Here is a 20754-nt window from a genome sequence, read left to right on the forward strand (position 1 = left end):
TTTAAATGTCATCGCAAGAAATTAACTCCTGATTGTTGTCTTTTTAATTGAAATGAATATCCAATACTGTGTCAGTTTACATTAAAACATGTCATAATCTGAGAGAGATAACAGATATTCATTTGTCCTCATAATTTCAGAATGTCCTGTGTTCGCATCTTCACAACATTAATGATTCGGTAAACACATCTTAAAAGCGAAATGTAATTTCCAAGTTGCCCGGTTTTAACAGCAAGTAAACAAAACGCTTTCAACATACATTGGATTAATATTGAAAGACCGGCGGCGGATAATTGCGTGCGATAGTTTTTCAGTGTTACTGGCGCTGATAATTTTGTCAGTAATTGTGAAGCACTAATGGATCATGTCATTTATTGATTATTATTATAAAAACGTAATGGTACTTGTATGATATAGTGTGATGAAAAGTGCATAACCTTTATCTCTCATGAAAAGATCAAACCGAAATTTGGTTGCGTTCTCTGTTTCAAAAGGACCTCTTTACAGAGTTTAATAATAGAAACAGCGACAGTCAATACAAATGGAAAGAGAATGACATTTTTTGAAATGAAATGGATACTTTAATTTTTAGTTTATTACAATGGGAATTAAATATAACTTAAACATGATCTATACTGCTGTGCTTCTTTTTATGTATGTTGGACAAGACGACTGTGCTTCAATAAACGACACAGATGTCTTACTGCGAAATGTTATGAAAGAATACAATAAAAATGTGAGACCAGTGGATAATCAGAATAACGCAGTTCATGTAAATGCTTCCCTCTCAATTATTTCAATACAAGAACTTGATGAAATTCGTGGAATATTTTTGATGATGGGAATTTTGGTAATGACATGGCATGATGCAAATATGATGTGGGATCCTAAAGATTATGGTGGGGGTAGAGTATGTGATGACATCATATAAAGACGTTTGGGTTCCTGAACTGATACTTGTAAACCCTGCGGAAGAGACAGATACTCTTGGTAAGAAATGGCAAAGAGTTAACTTTAACCACACTGGATTTGCCTCATGGTGGCCCGGCGATCTTATTAAAAGTACTTGTGCTTTGGATGTGTACAGTTACCCATTTGATACTCAAGAGTGCATCTTAGGGTTTAGCACATGGGGATATCCTACTGACCAGGTGAAAATAAGTTCAGGAAATGATCAAGTCGACTTGAGCTATTACACTGAAAGTTCAACGTGGAAACTTACTAAATCAAGGACAAGTACATTCGGAGGCAAGCAAATAGACTTTCACATTTACCTAGAGAGGAAACCAGGCTTTGTGATAGTAAATATTATTCTTCCCCTAACTTTTCTAAGCCTGCTGAATGCATTCGTGTTTCTGCTCTTACCCGAATCTGGTGAAAGAATTTCATACTGTATCACAGTTTTATTGTCTATTGCCGTATTTATGACAATTGTAAGTGACACTCTCCCAAAAAGCTCGGAACCAGTTCCACTTATTTCGTACAAACTGATGTCTGACATGGTGATCAGCTCTCTAATCACACTTGTTACTATACTAAACCTAAGATTGTACAATAAAAAGGATACAGAAGTTGTCCCGAACGTGTTGCAGTCTTTGTATCTGTTTCTATCCTGTAAACGGCAAAAACATAAAAATCATGCGAAAGCAGATAATGCTGAAGACATGAAAAATGGAAAGAAGAAGTTGGAAGCAGAAGGTATATGTATCAGACCAAAAGGGGAAAATCAAATGCAAACAGAAACGATGTCAGACGCAAGCAACTCCAGAAAATCGTCCGTTTTCACGCTCCATTTAAAAGGAGTCCCATGCAAATGTATTGAAGAAAGGTTAGTGAAACTGATTTCAGAAGGGGAAGAAAACGGCGATGAACATTTGCAGGTCTCATGGAAAAATATCAGCAACATGGTAGATGGAATTGCTTTTATAGTTTTCACTTTGCTCTCTATTTGCAGCTTTGTTGTTTTCATGGTAATAACGTATAATCAGTAATAATATGGTGAAAAAGACATTATATTTATTATTGCGATAAAGTAAATAGAAAGCCTACAAAATCTTAGCGGGTAATTTGAAAACTGTAAAATAGTAAAGGCAAAATCATGCATAAATATTAACTCAATGTGATGACTGAAGATATTAAGCATGATAATGTCGTGATTCTGTGTCAGTAGCTTCAAATTAATATATGTATTTAACGGCAATATATGTTATTAGAAAGTCGTTTAATTTTGTCGGTATGAAAGTTTCTGATTTTACGAAAAACGGCTATTTCGTGCGGATATGATTTCAGAGATTTCAAAGTTTGTAGGTTAGATATTGGGATATGTATTTCTTCACTGTTTGTTTGTTTGTTTTGGGTTTAACGCCGTTTTTCAACGGTATTTCAGTCATATAACGGCGGGCAGCTTACCTAACCAATGTTCCTGGATTCTGTACCAGTACAAACCTGTTCTCCGCAAGTAACTGCCAACTTCCACACATGAATCATCAGAGATGGAGGACTAATGATTTCAGACACAATGTCGTTTATCAAATAGTCACGGAGAACATACGCCCCGCTCGAGGATCGAACTCACGACCCCGCGATCCGTAGACCAACGCTCTACCTACTGAGCTAAGCGGGCGGGCATTGGGATAAATTTCGTATATTGAGACTACAACGAAGTCCTCGAAATTAAATTCCCAACGAATAAAGATGACTTTGCAGTATATTTGGTATAAGAGTAATTGTGTCAAGAACATAAAGCTTCATGAAATCATAAAAAAAACGGAGAAAAAGTTGTTTTGAACAATTTTTTGATATTAGGGATATGTATTATTTTTACCCTACTACTTTTAATTCGAACTATGATTTTCCAGAAATGCCAGTATCGGAAATCTCTAAAACACCATTAAAGAAGTCCATTGAGTGGATTAAAGACTGTTACATACAATAATTCATATTTTGAATAAATTTCGTAAGAAATTTTAAATTGTTTTTAATAACTGGTAGATATTTTGACAAACACCAGTCTCTTCTGGATGCCGTCCGGGCTGTTAAGGTGGTGATTGACCCAATCATGCAGAAAGGTTAGCCTTCTGTGATACTCTCTGTAAGCAAACCACTATGCCTTTTGTACTGTACAAACCATTTCTCAATCAATTATTTCTCGATTATAATGTAAATTGATACTGTTATACTCCTTTTTCGTCTGGTTTGATGTGCTTGATTGTATTTCAAAATAGTTGTGGTATATACATATATATTGTTAATAATGTGTTAATTATGTACATTTTCATAAAATTGTAAAGTGTTGTATATGTTGTTTGGCTTTACTAAGTACGTATCGCTTTTCATGATCGTGGAGGAACCAGAATAATCTCTCTTAATTAAATAGCTTTTCAAATGTAATCCACCGCATTTTTGTAATTTTCTCACAAGATTTTTTTACGGTTTTAGTGCACGGATTACACATAAAAGAACAAAAATCAACAACAACATTTGTTCTTTAATCGATGGTATATCATATATTTAGCTTCTGATGTTGCTTTGATTTTGAATAATCATATAACTACATACTTTCTTCACTAAGAATTGTGCTGTTCGTAATACGTAATTTAATAAAAGTCTTCACTTCCAATTCTATGTTACATACTTAGGATAGAATGTAAAAATTATTATGTTTAAGGGTCTTATGTTAAGCTGGTTATTACATTTTAACCTTGTTCAATAAAGTTTTTAAAATCATAATGATAATAATAATTAATATAGTAATTAGAATATGTATTGATAGGATATTTTCTAAATATAAGTAATTTTCACAGAGCCAAATTCTAAAAATGGTCTATATGTAGTTTAAAATCTTATCCCCAAATCGAGTCAATACACGATCCATATGTAATGACAAGTCTTTTATTTTCAATATTTGTTATTTAAAGACAAAATAGATGTTAACAGATATTTTTTCATCTGATAAAAAGAAACCAAAATTGTTCCGTTTAGCTGTAATAAAAACACATAAGCCTTTTATTGTTAAGGATTGTTGTTCATTTGCTAAAGATTGTTGTGTGTTTTGTATCGTGTTGTTGCTTTGTCGTTGTTTTTATGTTTACTCACTCTGTAACTCCTTAAAGGTACAAGGCTAATGTAGGCATGGCTATGCCCATTCTTCTTTCGGTAATAAATACAAAACGTATTTCACAAAACGTACGTCTGGATCAAACATCCATAAAAAAGTGTCTTATATGTTTTAGTTTTATATTTTGATTATTCTTTAAGTATTTATGTGTTTATTGTTCGATATGCATAAATATAGTCAAACTTTTTTCATAGATGTCAATCGCAAAAACTGACTTTGAACAAGGAGTAATGTGTTCTTGTTTGACCCATGGTGACTTGCATTTTAAAGTATACTTGCTCTATATCAAAATATAGCTTTCTTTCAGGCTGATCTGAAGCTATATCAGAACATAGTCTTTGTTCAGAGGTGGCTGATTGCACAACATTGACTGTTTTTCCTTCTAAAATACCAGGCGATCAGTCTATGACTGTATATAGTGGTAAATGTGCTTATAGTACTGAACTGTTTAGTCAATATTCATTGCTGCGTATTCAGAGGCTGATCTCCTAAGGAGGTGATGAAGAAAACAACAACAATAACAATACGCTCCTCTAAGTAAATATACCAACGTAATATTCAACATATAACACGCATGTTATAACTTTCTTGTTCCTTTTAAACTGTGAATTTTACACCCCTAGGGGAGTGTGTGTGTGTGTGGGGGGGGGGGGGGGGGATAACATTTTGTTTTTTTTAATCAGAATAATAGTCTTGATAACATCTGAGCTAAGTTTGAAAATCAGTCATTTCGGATAAACAACTACAGAAGTCTGAATTTAAACTCAACCTTGTGTATGCAATACATTTCATTCCATATACCGAAACTTAGAGGTCAATTTCGCATATGTGTCATGACCAATAAATGATTAGGTCACTAAATACAACAATAAAAGTCCTGCTCACACTACAAAGGCAATGCTTTACCCCAACATCACGAAATCTCATCAGACTGTCTGTTTGCCTAAGTATACAACAAAGACACCAGTATCGTTATATTATCTCCTATAATAATACATGCATTTATAATTATGTACCCTGCTTTGTTTGGCGCGAAGTTTCTTTTTCTTTTCTTGCAGCAATTTTCATACCGTAGAAGTGTGCAGATATACGTTTGATCTTTAAATTCAATCCGTAAAATACCGTAGAAGTTGACAGATATACCCGTAAAAGTTGGCTGACTAACGGTACCGAAATTGAAAAGAATCTGCCCAGATTTACGGAAGGGTGAATGTATATACTAGGTGACATAGGTATGTTAGGCCAGTTTTTGTTTTACCTAGATTACGCAATAGCCATATACTTTGAAAAGTTTTACTCATATCATGTCACAATAATGAAACAAACAATTAAATGGTTCTTATTTAGCCTAAAATTCTTTTGATACGTTCAGACATGTTTTGTTTCTCAAAATGTTCAAAAGAAATAATGTCCCTTGCAAATATAAATGTCAACAAGAAATCGTAGATATGATACAAAAATTGGTATTTATTTTTCCAATGTTAACAGAACGATGATGGCAAATCAGATGAAAATGACACAGAGAGGAGTAATGATTTTCAGTAGTAAACAGTGGTCTGAATCTCTAAATGGAATGAACAATAAGGCTTTTAAAATTCTTTTGTTTTCTGTATTGGGCAAATGGTTACATTTAGCGGACTGCAGATCTATTGTAGGCCGTTTGTAGAAATACTTTCAGTAAATTAGTAATTTGAAAGACCTCTAAAACGGTCAATTGATCAGGCATTCACGGCAAGGAAATGTTATAATGAATTACAATTTGTGTCCATTGCCAATAAAAACAAAAGATGTCACAAACAAATGTACGAATAATTGACCAAAAAAATGCAAAATGGCAATAAACTTATGGGGTTATTATAGCCCTTACTTGTAAATCTCAAAGACATTAAGAGAACTCTTTACAAAGTAACTTAGATCTAAAAAATGAACTTTTTATTTAATTTGTTCTTGGTGGAGAAATTTCCATATCAAGTATAATGCACTACTCCAGGGTATTGAGACCTACTTTACTGAAATTGGTTTTAAGATTATCTGTAATTTTATTACAAAGTAACAGACATTTCTATGTAATTTCTCATCAAGTGTGATCTTAAGATAATTTATCTATCCCAGACTCGTTTACTTTATCAGTTCTTTTAAAAACAACATTTTTCTTGTTAAATGTCTCAAATATGACTTCCAGACTTTGCAGACATATTAGCATATGTATTGTACTCACATGGCATTGTAAGACCTGCTTCACTACATTACTTCATTTCGCCGACAGTTTTGGTCATCACATAGTTCGAACATAATAGTGAAATGTCTTAAGATTTTATTTTGTCTATTATGGCTGATTTTTGTTACTGATCACTAACCGTTTCTGCGGGATTCTTAGAATAATAAGCTATAATTAAGCAGCAAACAAAGCTGTTTATTTCTTTGGTTTAGAACAAGCAAATCCGATCAGCCTCAGTTATTTCCTACGGCTTCTACATTATTGTACTCTTCGTAGAGGTATGTTCAACCACCTGAAGTTTCACTAATGTTCACATATTTCGAGCGTAACACTATCTCCCAAAAAGTAAGCGTAATAATACTAAATAATTTTCGGCCGAGCACCTTGTGTATTCAGATCGTCGCATGTATGACCTGAAAAACAGGTGTTTAAGAACAGGGTATCATTCGAATTGGCAAACTCTACTAGAGCCGAATACAAAATCACAGACCTAGCTTCCGTTATAATGACCCTTCTATTATATACCTCTACCTTTTTGTTTGTTGTTTTGTTATTGAACAAAATCTTCAATGTTTATCAATGTTAGCGTAAAACTGAGTGTAGTTTTTCGTGTGCTATTTATATAACTGAGTTATGTCAAGCATATTAAATGAAGGTAGTCCGGTAACATACAATACAGAAGGTACAATACGGACTTTTTGTATGCCTGTGCGTATTTACTTGTGAAATACAAGCCCCATTTTTGAGAGAAGACAGATGTACGTATATAATAAAGCAAGATAAGTGATTAATTTGTAAATCTTACATAGTGATATTATAATCTTTTAGAAGTGAACTTAGATACAGTTCTTACATATGCTAATCCTAGCCTTTTCTTAGAATACTAAACTTACATCCTTTAATAGTTTTTGTTTAAAATGAAAATATAATATAATGGTCTTATCTGTAGTTAGGCAATTTTTCAAGTAAGTTATTATTTTTTTTCATTCCTGAAACAGAGGTTTTTGAAAGCGTAACGCAACAAGGTACAGGCAAAGAGATATGTTTTAACATTTAATCGTGTGTATGAGATATATCAAAATTAATTATAAACTGAATGGAATCTGCTTTTCTTACCATGCATATTCTAAGTTCGGTATCAGGACATAAAATTTTGATGCAAAAATAGCAAAAACTGCGCTATTTGCCTATATTGTCTGCAAATGACTGGCCTTAAACACATATATATTTTTCAAAGCATGTGACTGGACAAAATAACTGTGGCCAAAAATTTCTCATCATCGATTACTTTTTTGCAATTTTTAGCTGAATCTAAATAGATGGGTGACCGTTTCGGTTTCGTCTGACTTCGGTTATTTCAGACAGACCGTCTACACGGAGCTAGGAAAATCAATTCAAGAATTCATATATTTCGCACAACAATTACACGGGCGCAGGAATAATTTCTTCTTTAAGCGATATTAAGAACCAGAAGAATATAAAAGCCTCTAAAATACATTTACCTCGTTTATTCAAAATATGTGTGCGGACTACAATACGAAAATGGTCCCTTTCACTTCGATGTAGTGTTTGCAGCCAGACATAATGGGGATTTAAGAAAGACGGATAAGGAAGGGCTAAGCGTTTTCGATACAAACAGCAGTATTAATTGAATTAAGATTTAAGGTTAACTGCCTCTTGCTTCTCACTAAAGCTATCCAAAAGTGTCTGTAAGATTTCTGTATCACGAATTGGCCACAGTTGGCAATACAGTTTCCTAACAATAGAAATAAAACATTTAAGTAGTAGCATCCGGTCGAAGAATACTTACTAAGCGAAAAATGGAAGCCCCTAGGTTTGATGTTTGCATAAACTGTTAAAACCTGTCAGTCAGTCGTAATTAGAAATATTGCGTTACTTGCTTTACAGTACAAAATGTAACATCCCTAATTGCCACTTAGCAACCGCCCATAGTATTCAAACGAGGACAATCTTTAAAGTTAAACAAAACGCTTTTAACGCAAACTAGATGTAAACAATTATTTAGAAACCGATAATGGATAATTGCCTCCCATTTTTCTTATTGCTGTTGTTGAAGTTTAAAGTTTAGATCATACCATTTTTGTGTATAATTAAATGCACGCAGAATTTTATGATTATACCAGATTTGTACTTTAGGCGAGAATGGAAATTACGCGACCCTATAACGTGATTTTCACTGCTGTGCTTATTTTTATGTATATCGGACAGGACAAATGTGCTTCAATAAACGATACAAACGTGCTACTGCGAAACATTATGAAAAATTACAACAAAAACGTGAGACCAGTGGAAAATCAACTGGACACAGTCCAGGTAAATGCTAATCTTAAAATTGCTTCTATCCAAGAACTTGATGAGATTCGTGGTATATTGTCAGTAATGGGAGTTTTGTCAATGCAATGGCACGATGCAAATATGATCTGGAATCCTAAAGATTATGGCGGGGTAGAATATGTGATCACATCATACAAAGATGTTTGGGTACCTGAACTGATTCTTATAAACGCTGCGGAAGGAAGAGATACTCTTGGAAAGAAATGGCAAAGAGTTCATTTTAACCATACTGGGTTTGCTTCATGGTGGCCAGGAGATCTTCTTAGAAGTACTTGTTCTGTTGATATGTATAGTTACCCATTTGATTCGCAGGAATGCATCCTAACATTTCAAGCATGGGGATATAAAGGTCAGGTAAAAATAAGATCAGAACATGATCAAGTCGACTTATCCTATTACACTGAAGGTTCAACGTGGAAACTTGTTAGATCTGAGACAAGTACATTCAAAAGCAGGAATGTGAACTTTCGCATTTACCTAGAGAGGAAACCAGGCTTTGTGATCGTAAATGTTATTCTTCCCTTAACTTTTCTTAGCCTGCTAAATGCATTTGTGTTTTTACTTTTACCCGAATCTGGTGAAAGAATTTCATACTGTATCACAGTTTTATTGTCTATAGCTGTATTCATGACAATTGTGAGTGACAACCTCCCAAAAAGCTCTGAACCAGTTCCGGTTATTTCGTACAAATTGCTGTTTGACATGGTAATCAGCTCTCTAATGACACTTGTCGCAATACTGAATCTACGATTATATAATAGAAAGGAAACAGACATCGTCCCGAACTTGTTGCAGTCTATGTATCTGTTTCTATCTTGTAAACGGTCGAAATCTGACACTCATCCGAACGAAAATGGAAGAAAAAGCTCGAAATCAGAAAATGGAATTACATGTTTCAGACGAAAAGAGGCAAATCCAATCCAATCAGGAATTATGACAGACGCCCAAAACTCCCAAAAACCAGCAAATTCCTTGCACAATGTAGAAGGAGTCTCATGCAATAGTGTTGAAAAACGATTAGTGAGACTGATTTCAGAAAAGGATGAAAATGTCAATGAACATATTCAGGTCTCGTGGAAAGATATCAGCAACATGGTAGACGGAATCGCTTTTATAGTTTTCACTTTGCTTTCTATTTCCAGCTTTGTCGTTTTCATAGCTATAACGTATAAACACTGATATGATGACAAGGACATTACACAAGTGTTTGGTATTGAGCTAAAGGATTAAGAAAGCATATCAAAAGGTATTTTAAAAACTGCAAAATCGTTTAATTTCGTGGCAATGAAATATTGTGATTTTGGTTTGGCCATACAGCTGTTTCGTGCAGAAATCGGGATAATAGACTGGAAAATGTTTTTTCTCACTGGTATTAAATTTTGTTGATTGAAACTAACACCAAATCCACGAAAATTAGTTCCCCGCGATTATAAAATTATATGTTTTATAGCATATATGGTAAAGCAATTGCATCAAGAGAATTCCTCTTCGAAAAAGAGGGGAATAACGCGGGGCATAATTAATTATGAACGATTTTACCCTGCAACTTTTAATTCGTAATATCATGAATTTGCAGCAATGCCAGTGTCGAAATTATCTCGAGCACTATTTGTTATATTCAAAGTGGTAATATTTTCAGAGGTTTTAGATTCATATTTTTAATTAAAATCTGACAGGAATGAAAAAATGCTTTTTAAAGATAGTTGTTAGTTGATTTTTATTTAAAATATTCCAACAATAATAAGCATGATAAGGAAGATTAAACATTTCATATATTATATAACAATACCGTTCCGGTACATCAGTGACGTTTATGTATTAACCCTGATACTGTAAAAAACAACAGTGTCGCTTCTGTGAGATGTATTTTAAACGTTTTAGGGTTTTTTTTTAGATGATTCTCCCAATCATTCGGTACGATTTGCATTCTGCGATGCAATTTTCAGACTAAATTTAAAACTATTTTGTTTGTTATACCGTTCAAAATATTTTCCATTTATTCATTATTAAAATATTGCAATTCATGTATTGTCACCGTACTGAAAGCAGTATTTGACTTTGGTTTCTCGTCTTCTTTGAACTTGATTATGTTCACAACTAGCATGGTAAGTCACTACTTGTATTGTATTAATGGGACATGGGTTGGGAACCAGTTTGTGTTAGACAGATGAAATGTGTTTCAAATTTTTGGGTTCAATACTCACATATGCAAGAAAATAGAGTGAATTATAAAAGTTTTAGGTACGGTTATCAGTAGTGGATATTGTAGAAAATTGGCATTATAAAGCGACATCCTTCATAAATGAGTATGATTGTAATAAGTTTGTAAACATAGATGTTCCTTTGCCTAAGTCTAATTGCATAAATAAGCTTAAAGATGCATGTTTAAGCAAATATATTGAGAATCGTGTGAATACTATTAATGTCGAATAAGGAACAAGTGGCATTGGCGGGAATAAGCTTAGGACTAAATATAAAAAATTTTAAAAAATGTTTTTGAAACTGAGAACTATGTATCTGCAATTTTGCCGTACAAACACAGGTCAGCTCTTGCTAAATTCTGATGTGGTGTGGCTCCTTCACGTTTGGAAACAGATCGGTATGAAAAGTTACCTGTTAATGACATAGTCTGTCCATTATGTCTTTCAGGTATAGAAGATTAAAAATAACCATACTGTATTGTCCAGCGTATAATACAATTTGAGATGAATTGTTCAGGAAAGCTATTTCTTATGAGAACAGTTTCTGTAACGTATCAGATATTAACAAGTGGTCTTATTCTATCAAAGAATGATACATGTAACAGCAAAATCCTGCAAATATATATTGTAGAAATGGATTAATATACACTAGTAATGATCATTAGTCTGATAAGAAATCTGTGGTAACATTTTTCCATTGTAAAGACTCTATTTTATCTTTTAGCATGTGTATATTTTTAAATAATTATACATGTAGTAACTGTAGCTGTACAGTTGAGATTTAACAGTCTCTTGTTACTTACGGGAATAGTCATGATTTTTAGCTCCACTATTTGGAGAGTAGGGGTGCTATTCCACTCGTCCCGGCGTCAGCTTGAGCTTTCTTGGTTAAAGTTTTACGAAGGGGCTAGGCCCATTATACCCAAGGTCAAGGTCACCGAGTCGTTATATTTGGAATAATTTCCATGCAACTGTCAAATAGCCGAACAGTGGCCCGAGTCGTTATACATGGAATTATTTCCATGTTACTGTCAAATAGCCGTATAGTGGAGCGCTCTGTCTATGTAAAATATGGAAAAGACTGTAGACAAATACGTTTTAAAGAGAGGTTGGTATTAATCAGTTTCTAACAGATCTGATCTATTATAATATTTGTTTTTCTGAAAACATTTCTTATTAGATACACATTGGTGGTGGTTTGGCTTTACAGTTTTTTAATGTAATTGTCTAGTTTTATGGCAGTTTTAGGCCATTAAAAAGCCCTGATTTATGCCAGCTTCTTGGTGGTTTTTACACATTATATTGATTTTTGTTTCTTTCTTTCTTAATATAAAATTCGTAATATGATAGAATTTTGTGATATGTATAGTAATTAACTTAGTTTGTTATAAACTTATAATCAAATGATAATTCTTTAATAGAATGGTCTTGCATTAATCTTATAAATACAGATCTTGCGTAATTTTGAAACCATTCTTAATTGTCTTGATATATGTTGTTAATATACTCATTGCATGTAAGTTTTCAGAGTGTAAGTGCAAGGATAACAAAAAAAATAAGCAATCATTTAAGAAATGAAATGATTTTTTTCGGTGTTAATGCGAAGGATTCGCATATTAAACATTCTGTCGTTCATTTCGCATGAACACCAAAAGAAACAGTTTCATTTCTTATATTTAAATAATATTTCCTTTCTGTTTGCAAACTATATAATATTATGAATTGCATATATTTTGTAGCATTTAACATTAAAATCAGCTTCCCGGTCATTCTGTTCAGCAGACGGAACAACTGCGACGTCATCTAGGAAACGCTCTCCCTGAATATACACGGACGTTGTCAAAACAGCGGTCTGTTACCACTAAGCAACGATGACGTAGCTTTCGCGCATTTCCTTTTGCTGTTCATACGAAATAAATGTCAAAAGTTTCAATTGAAAAGAATAGGGCGAATATAAATATTTATTCTTAAATGGCTCATTTGTCATATACATGTATTTAGCGTCTGACTTTGCCTAGATATTAAATTGTTCTCATACTACTACATATGGTTGATGCAAATAAGTTAGAATATGTTCATGAAATGCTACCGATATTTATGTTTTTGATTACACCCATTAAGAATAAAATTTTAAAATTATTATGCTTGAGGACTGTATGTTTGACTTAGTCAAATATGTTATCTTCGGTGATTAAAGTAATAAATACTTTGCATTATTTTCATTATTGTTATTAATATATAGTATTATTATATATAAATAAGAATGTCTTTTTACTTATATCCGAACGTTGATGGTAAACGATATTTTATATTATTCTTGCATAAAAACTACTTTTTTCACTGGATCCGCCCATGTATTAACGGGAGAAAAATCGTGTGCAAACAAGGCAATTCACGTGCTGTTAATACCCGACTTTTATTTTTGAAATGCTTTGCCAGGGATATATGTATGTATTTTTACGCACACTGATATTTGGCATCTGCGTCTTGTTTCTTCCTTAACAACCTCATCTTGTAGCATTATAGATACAATGTAATCCATAGTATGTTTAGCTATATATGTTTCCAACCCCAAACGTACTGCCCCCATCAATGTACGCACTAGCTTCTCTTAGAGTTCACTCCCTTTACAAAGCGTCTGTTCAGTTATTGTAAATAACTGTGAATAAATAAGTATCGCGTGTAACTTGTGCTATTGTTCGTTTTTAGGTATTATATTTATGATTTTGGTAAGTATTAGTCGGTATGTTTTTATCTAATTTCTCGAAGAATTTATATAAACAGCTTGGAAACTTGACACTACGTTCGTACTTATCCGTACTCCAACTGCGTGTTCGTACTCAATATAACTCGAATGCAAAGTTATTATTCTTGAAATTGTGATCGAGGCCACCAAATTGTGAAATGATATGAACAATTATTGGTAATTTTATGTTTGTAATAATGAGAGATAAAAAACCGCTTAAAAACCTTCAGGAGGTGCTTTTGATAGCGTTGTTTATTTCCGGGCCCTGGATACGGATATTTAAAACATGTTTACCGTTTCCAAGAACAACTGGAATGGTAAATAAAAAATGTATACATAAACAATACATAAATCGTCGTGAAATATATTTTTATGCAAGAATAGCGACAATACACGTTTGTTTCGTGTATTAACATCTGCAGAAGCCCTTGGGATATGTTTGTGACCTCTACCTTCGGTCTCGGTCACAAACAATCCCGCGGGCTTCTGCAGACGTTAATACACAAAAAAACGTGTATTATCCCTACAATAATTCTAATGTGATTAGCAATGCTTAAATGCTTGAATCATCACAGCCGTCATGTAATATTCAGCGCCATGTATCATGTGTATGCACCGAGAAATAGCGCTTTCAATTTGATCAAAAATTTTACTTTAAAACATTTTTAAAACGAGATATCTGATAGAACGGCCATTGCCTGTATAAACAAAGGAGCGTAACGACCTACCATTTGGTGCCACACATGCGTGAAGAAACAGTTCTATCATATTTGATCTAAATTTTACAATTAAAGACAAATTAGAAACGAAATATTTCATAGCACAACCGTTTTTACACACTATTTATACACTTTGGCTGTTATTGAAGTAATTGACTCTGGCTGCGCGTATTACGCCCGACATAAAACCGCCCATTGTGAATAAGTAGTGTTATAACACGGTTTGGCTATAAATAATTTCTTAAATGTATACGATATAGTTTTATTTACATGTAATATGATACTATTAACAGGCGACTTGTACGTCCACTGTGTCGAGTGATTTGTGTTAATGTTTAAGGACACTAATTAAGAATTTATCTCTATTTTGTGCGTTTCTTTTGTATAAACAATATTGGGTCATCTTAGAAACTTATATTCAAGAAATCTAGAGCGATTTATACCCGTATTGACGCACAAAAAGTAGCATTCAATTATTTTCATTTGTTTTAAAAGTAGGTTGCTACAAAAATATGATTTTCTTTCCAAAAAAAAAAATAATCAAAATAGATGTCTGAACATTGATCTTTAAAATAGTAAACAGACCGGATTAGGTTCAGTTGTAAATTTACTTTCAGTAAACATGAAGTTCTTGGTTTTTATTCAAAATGTCGTTAAAATCGATGGAAAATCATATAATCGTGTCGACTAAGTTGTGATCTTTATCGTCTAGATATAATTTATCGTTCGTTTTGAAACTTTGGCGTCAAATGTTGAAAGGCGTCATTTTTGCCATCTTTTCCTTTTTGTAAATGACGTAATATTGCGCCTACTGTTTCGCGGAAAGTGTCATCTTTGATATCGTAACGCTAATGTTGGTTTTTCACGAAAATAAACGTTTTTTTTTATCTTTCCATACAAAAGATATAATGAATGCCAATATAACAAAATAATTACTTGAATGATTCTCATTTACTTGATTCATCAAGACACACTTTGTTACTCAAACTGCTAAAAAGAAAGCCAGTCCCCTTACAAATATGACTGTCATCAGCTGTATCAAGTATAAAAGTTTCAGTCATGTTAACTGTGCGATTATGGAAAATAGTTGGAAATGATAAGAATAACTAGATGCTATCTTAATCTGGAACTTATTTGAATATACAAAAATAAACACTACAATAATAAGGCATTTAAACCTCTTCCGTTTCTAATGGTCAGTATTGGTCAATTCAGTCGGTGGACGTTTGATCTGTCGAAAGGCTTTTAGTAAAGTAGTGGTTCGAAAAACGCTTAAAACGTTCTATTGATCCGGCTCTCATGACAATTATATTTTGAAATTATTTACAATGTGAGTCTATTTAAAATTGACAAAAGTCACAAACAAAGCTTCGATTTATTGATTAGAAATTATGAAACGGCGTTAATACATAGCTCCGATTTATAATAGAATCTGTAAAAAGATCCTTTGGAAGCAAAAAATGCAACCAGGAAGAATTATAGCAGACTCGATATGATTGCATCTGTTCTTGAGAGGTAATGAAATGTGCAATACCTTTCACGCCTCCTAGCACCAGCTTAAGCGGAACTCTATTATACATATGTTAAATGGACTCCATGGTCCCAAAGGACCAGAAAATATAACAACACTGAATCCAAGTGCGGAAAGACATTTTACAGTCGCCACACGGCACTTAAATATTGTAAAAAGGTCCTTTGGAAGCAAAAAAATGCAACCAAGAAGAATAATAGCAGACTCGGTTTGATTGAACTCATTTTTACTTAAATTTATCAAATCATGTACATAGGCGTAGGAGCCGGGGGCCGGGGGGGGGGGGGGGGGGGGGGGGTCTGGCCCCCCAAAGCTAGGATAGGCGGGGGAGCGAAATATAGTTTGGCCCCTCCAATATTTTGGAAAAGAGATATAACTTGTAGTCTAATATAACATTTATTTAGTATCCTATAATTCTTTTCAACCTGAATTCTGATTTGCATTTGAAATTTCCTTGCATTCTGGCTTGTCTAATTTCGTAAGGTGAGTATTGAAACCTCGTACGCGCCGATGATTGTTCGATTATATATTTTTTTTAAAAGAATATAATGTCGAGCGCATCATTCAGTTCCGGTTTCTTCGAAATATTGGACGTCTGCAAAAACGATGTAAGTATTTAGCATTTTTACGCATGTAAACATTATATATTTCCATTTATCATTATCTATTCAAGGAAAATAATATTTCTACATCTTTATATCACAATTAGACAAATGTAGCGCTATTTGGTTGTATATCCAGGGCTTCAGCCGAAGACTGTAAAAGAAATGGCACGCTTGATTAGAACGATACATATTTTGACCGATTAAGTTCTATTGTAGGCAGTTCAGCGCGTATTCAAACGCCTATAATAGAGGTATCGACCACTCGCTACCAATATTTTTTTTTAAAGTTTTGATAGTTCTATGTTCCCCGCCCCCCATTTTGAAAACAATGACAGTGTATATTGGTTTGCAAATATTGGTCGGTCCATACACCAGCATTTTGTTCGATCTCTGATTCAAACAATTTTCATCAGACCTTCACCAAACTTTATGATAATATTTTAGGAATAATATCTCGACCAAGTTTGTTAAACGGTCAAATCAGTCCGTGCAATTCGGAGTTACGGACCTTGAATTATTGAAAATTTGCCTTTTCAGCTTTGTCTGCTCTCTAACTCGAACACTTTTCATCGGATCTTCACCAAACTTGATGGTAATGTTTATAGGCATAATATCTCGGCCAAGTTCAATAACTAGCTAAATTACCCCAGACACGTTTGAGTTACGGCCCTTGAGTTATTGAAAATTTGTCTTGTTAGCCTTGTCTGCTTTCTAACTTGAACAGTTTTCATTTAATGTTCACCAAACTTTAGGATACTGTTTGTAGGCATAATGTTTCGGTCAAGGTCGATAACAAGCCCAGTCGCCCAAAGCACTTTGGAGTTACGGCCCATGAATTATTTTTGTTGTGTTATCAGTCGCGCCTATGTGGGGGCATATCTGTTTTAGAAAACAGTTCTTGTATATTAAAAAAATGATCACTTGATGTTTTTGTAGTATGTATTATGCATTGCAAGTAATGCTAAGTATATAGATATTGTCTTTTTATTTCCATGTGTATTATTAATTTGTTACAGGGAAAAAATGCGACCTCAGATTTAAATTTGCTGAAATGCTTCATAGAAGAAGGGGATAATCCCAATGTTCTCCGCATGTGGGGGAAATATATTCCTTTTGTGCTCTCATGTAACAAAACAAAGGCTGACCTTCTACACATTGAACAAGATCAACTGGCTGAGGCACTGAAACCATCCGATCTCCCATATACCAATCTTCGGTCAATAAAAGCAACAGGGGATGGAAATTGTCTCTTCAACTGTGTATCAACATGCATAAAAGGTATGTCAAACATTTCTTTGTGTGTTACACCTTCAAAACGTTATATCTATAAATATTAACGAAAGCCAAGCATTCTATTATGAATATAAAACGTCTTATAGATGCATTTTGCTAAAGTTGCTATTCTAGATCGATCCTGAAACAAAACTAATGTCGAATATTTCATCCGACATCAAGGTCATAATATAGTTTACCGCGCATTGTTAACAGAAATAACATTGTAAATCAATTCGATTATTCAAGTTTGAAAAACCGGGGACAAAGCAAAGGCATCAGGGAATTTTACAAAACTAGAAAGAAAACATCACTAGCTGCTAGTTGTTTCTCTCTTTCATTATTACTGAAACTTACACTAAAGCTATTTTAACTTACAAAGGTTAGCTATTGAGATTGCAAGATGTCCGTCGTCTGTCAAAAATTTGGTTGTTACGCGATAGAGGTCACAGTGTTTGCTTTATCTTCATGAAAATTGATTAAAAAGTCAACATGAATGATTAACAGTATATAAGCCTTTTTAGCTCTATGTGCAAGTTAAAAGTAATTCAGGTAGGGTTCATAAAACTAATTCAGCATATTAATCTGTATGACATTCAATTCAAGTTTGAAGGAATTCCCCATTGGACCAAAAAGTAGGTCACTCTGGTCAATCGTAGGAACACCTATAATAAAGGTATCTGTAGTTTGAATTTTCAGTCAGAACTTCATGAAATTGATCGGTATATATGTCTTGATAATCTACAGCTACTTTTCGAAAAATTGTCACGTAGCTAAAAAAATAACAGGTAATTGGGTTTAAATCAAATTTGTTTATAGGGTTGGAGTCATTTTTTTATAGCTTGATGGTTGTTAAAGTATTGCTATAAAAGAGGAAAGTTAGTGATCATACGTAAACAGTTACTTTCTGATGCGGGGATGCTAACGGACATTATGTTTGGACCACTTTGCGGATAACTACAGTCCATTGTAGATTTAAATTTTTTCACATCAAACCTTTCCTGTTTTCAGGTGATGAATCTCTGTCATCCGTTCTACGAATTTTGTCTGCATGTGAACGGTACTTACATGCCGATTTCTATGGCAAGCACACACTCCTTACAGAAGCCAGGAACCACAAAGATATCATTAGTATGGACATCGAACTTTTATTCAGTTTCTAGTTGGCGAATCATTCTGATGAAAGTGCCAACGAAGATTTTTCTACATGTGTCAAGAGAGAAGCTAAAATGATGTGCGAAACCGGAAATGGTCGTCTATGCTTCAAGTACTGACCTTGCCCAATGTGATAAATAGACCTGTATATTCAGCTTATCCTGAGACATCATTCAACATTCGTCCATTATTTAATGGACATATTAGAATGCGAAATCCATCCTCAAATGACACTAGAAATAATGCCCCTCTCGTGATAATGTTGACTCGGGATGGTAACCTGGACTCTAATACAGGAACTATGTTTGTTCCAAACCACTTCTGTGCGTTTGTTGAGGCTAGTAATGAAACAAACCTTAACAAGAAGAGAACATGTTCTGAAATGCCCCAAAAGATATCAGATAAAAGACATAAAGCATTTAGTTTAAAACAGTCGACAGTGTTTTCATTCTTCTCAAAAAGGGATATGTCAAACGCGGGCATAAACTGCTCAGTAAATTATGACCCAATCAAGCCGGAACAAGACAAACAGATTCAGGGTAATACAACTGAGAAACAGCATCTGTTCGATCAACCTAAAAATGATAAACACGAGATTTCCAAAGATCAAAACAAAAACTGCAAGACATCAAGCAATGTTGTTAATTGTCAAAAAAAAAAGACACTGTCGATGAAAATTGTGTTTTACAGGAGTCGTCGTTTCAGTGCACTCATTCTGATTCAATTCGCAACAGAGAGTGCTGTAAAACAGACGTTCCGTTTCAACCTCTAGACGAAACATTGCTGGAAGGATCTGTTCGAATGTACAAAAATAGAAAGAGGACATTTCTTCCAAAGTGGTTTCAACAGTTCCTTTGGTTGACTTACTGTTGCACTAGAAATCGGATTTTCTGCAGCGTTTGTAGAAAAGGTTACAACATGTCATTAATTACATTTAGCAGTAAATACGAAACAAACTTTATTGTTGAAGGATTTAATAATTGGAAGAAATGTCCGGTTAGCTTCAGAGAACATGAAAGCAGCAGTACACATAGAGAGATAACAGAAAAATTTGATTATATTCACAAGCCAAGAAATGTCAAGGAAGAGTTAACAAAGCAAAATACAGACGAAAAAGCTATTCGCCGGGAGTTTCTGGTAAAGCAGTTGCGTGCATTTAGATATTTAGCTCGTCAAGGTTTAGCTATTCGTGGTAAAAAGGAAGGAGATGGGAACTTTGAACATATATATACTATATTTTAGGTGAAACGTGTCCCCAATATCAAAAATAGTTTAAATCAAAAGACTATCAGTCCCCAACAATACTAAACGAACAAATAAAACTGTTAGGCAATACGTTGCTTAGAGAAAAATTAAAAAAATATACGGTGCTAAATGGTTTAGCATCTTAGCAGATGAAACTCGTGATATCGCAAATAGGGAACAATTATCATTTATTCGTTGGGCTGATGATGATTTTGTAGTTTTCGAAGATTTCATTGGTTTAGTTAAATTAACTGATACCTCAGCACAGACAATCTATTTGTCCATCAAAGATGTTCTTATTCGTCTCTCGTTGTCATTAGAAAACTGTCGTGGTCAAGCATATGATGGAGCAAATAACTTCATGGGCAAAATTAATGGAGTCGCAAGGAAAATTCAAAATGAATTTCCGAAGGCAATTCCTGTACACTGTTTTGCACATTGTTTGAATCTTAGTTTACAAGACTCGTGTCGTGGCCTGAGATGTGTAAGGGAAGCACTTGATCTGGTAAAGGAAGCGGCATCTTTGATAAAATTCTCACCGAAAAGACAAGTGTTATTTGAACGAATCAAATTGGATACAGGAAATACAT

At 33.9% G+C, this 20754-nt stretch overlaps 1 protein-coding gene across 1 annotated transcript; it reads left to right on the top strand.

Moving 5' to 3' along the window:
- Positions 1 to 896: 896 nt before the first annotated feature.
- Positions 897 to 18927, top strand: LOC123539826 (uncharacterized). Its single transcript, XM_053528760.1, has 4 exons — positions 897 to 1907; positions 8565 to 9785; positions 17509 to 17770; positions 18776 to 18927. Exons 1-4 carry the CDS (start codon positions 897 to 899, stop codon positions 18925 to 18927), a joined length of 2646 nt encoding a protein of 881 aa, XP_053384735.1.
- The last annotated feature ends 1827 nt before the right edge of the window (positions 18928 to 20754 follow it).

The sequence above is a fragment of the Mercenaria mercenaria genome, chromosome 17, assembly GCF_021730395.1.
Source record: "Mercenaria mercenaria strain notata chromosome 17, MADL_Memer_1, whole genome shotgun sequence".
NCBI classification, from domain to species: domain Eukaryota; kingdom Metazoa; phylum Mollusca; class Bivalvia; order Venerida; family Veneridae; genus Mercenaria; species Mercenaria mercenaria.

Coding starts and splice junctions, on each gene's coding strand:
- LOC123539826 (XM_053528760.1), top strand. CDS start 897: ATGGTGGGGGTAGAGTATGTGATGACATCATATAAAGACGTTTGGGTT. Junction 1,908..8,564: donor GGAAAAATATCAGCAACATG/GTAGATGGAATT, acceptor TATATCGGACAG/GACAAATGTGCTTCAATAAA. Junction 17,771..18,775: donor TGTATCAACATGCATAAAAG/GTATGTCAAACA, acceptor TCCTGTTTTCAG/GTGATGAATCTCTGTCATCC.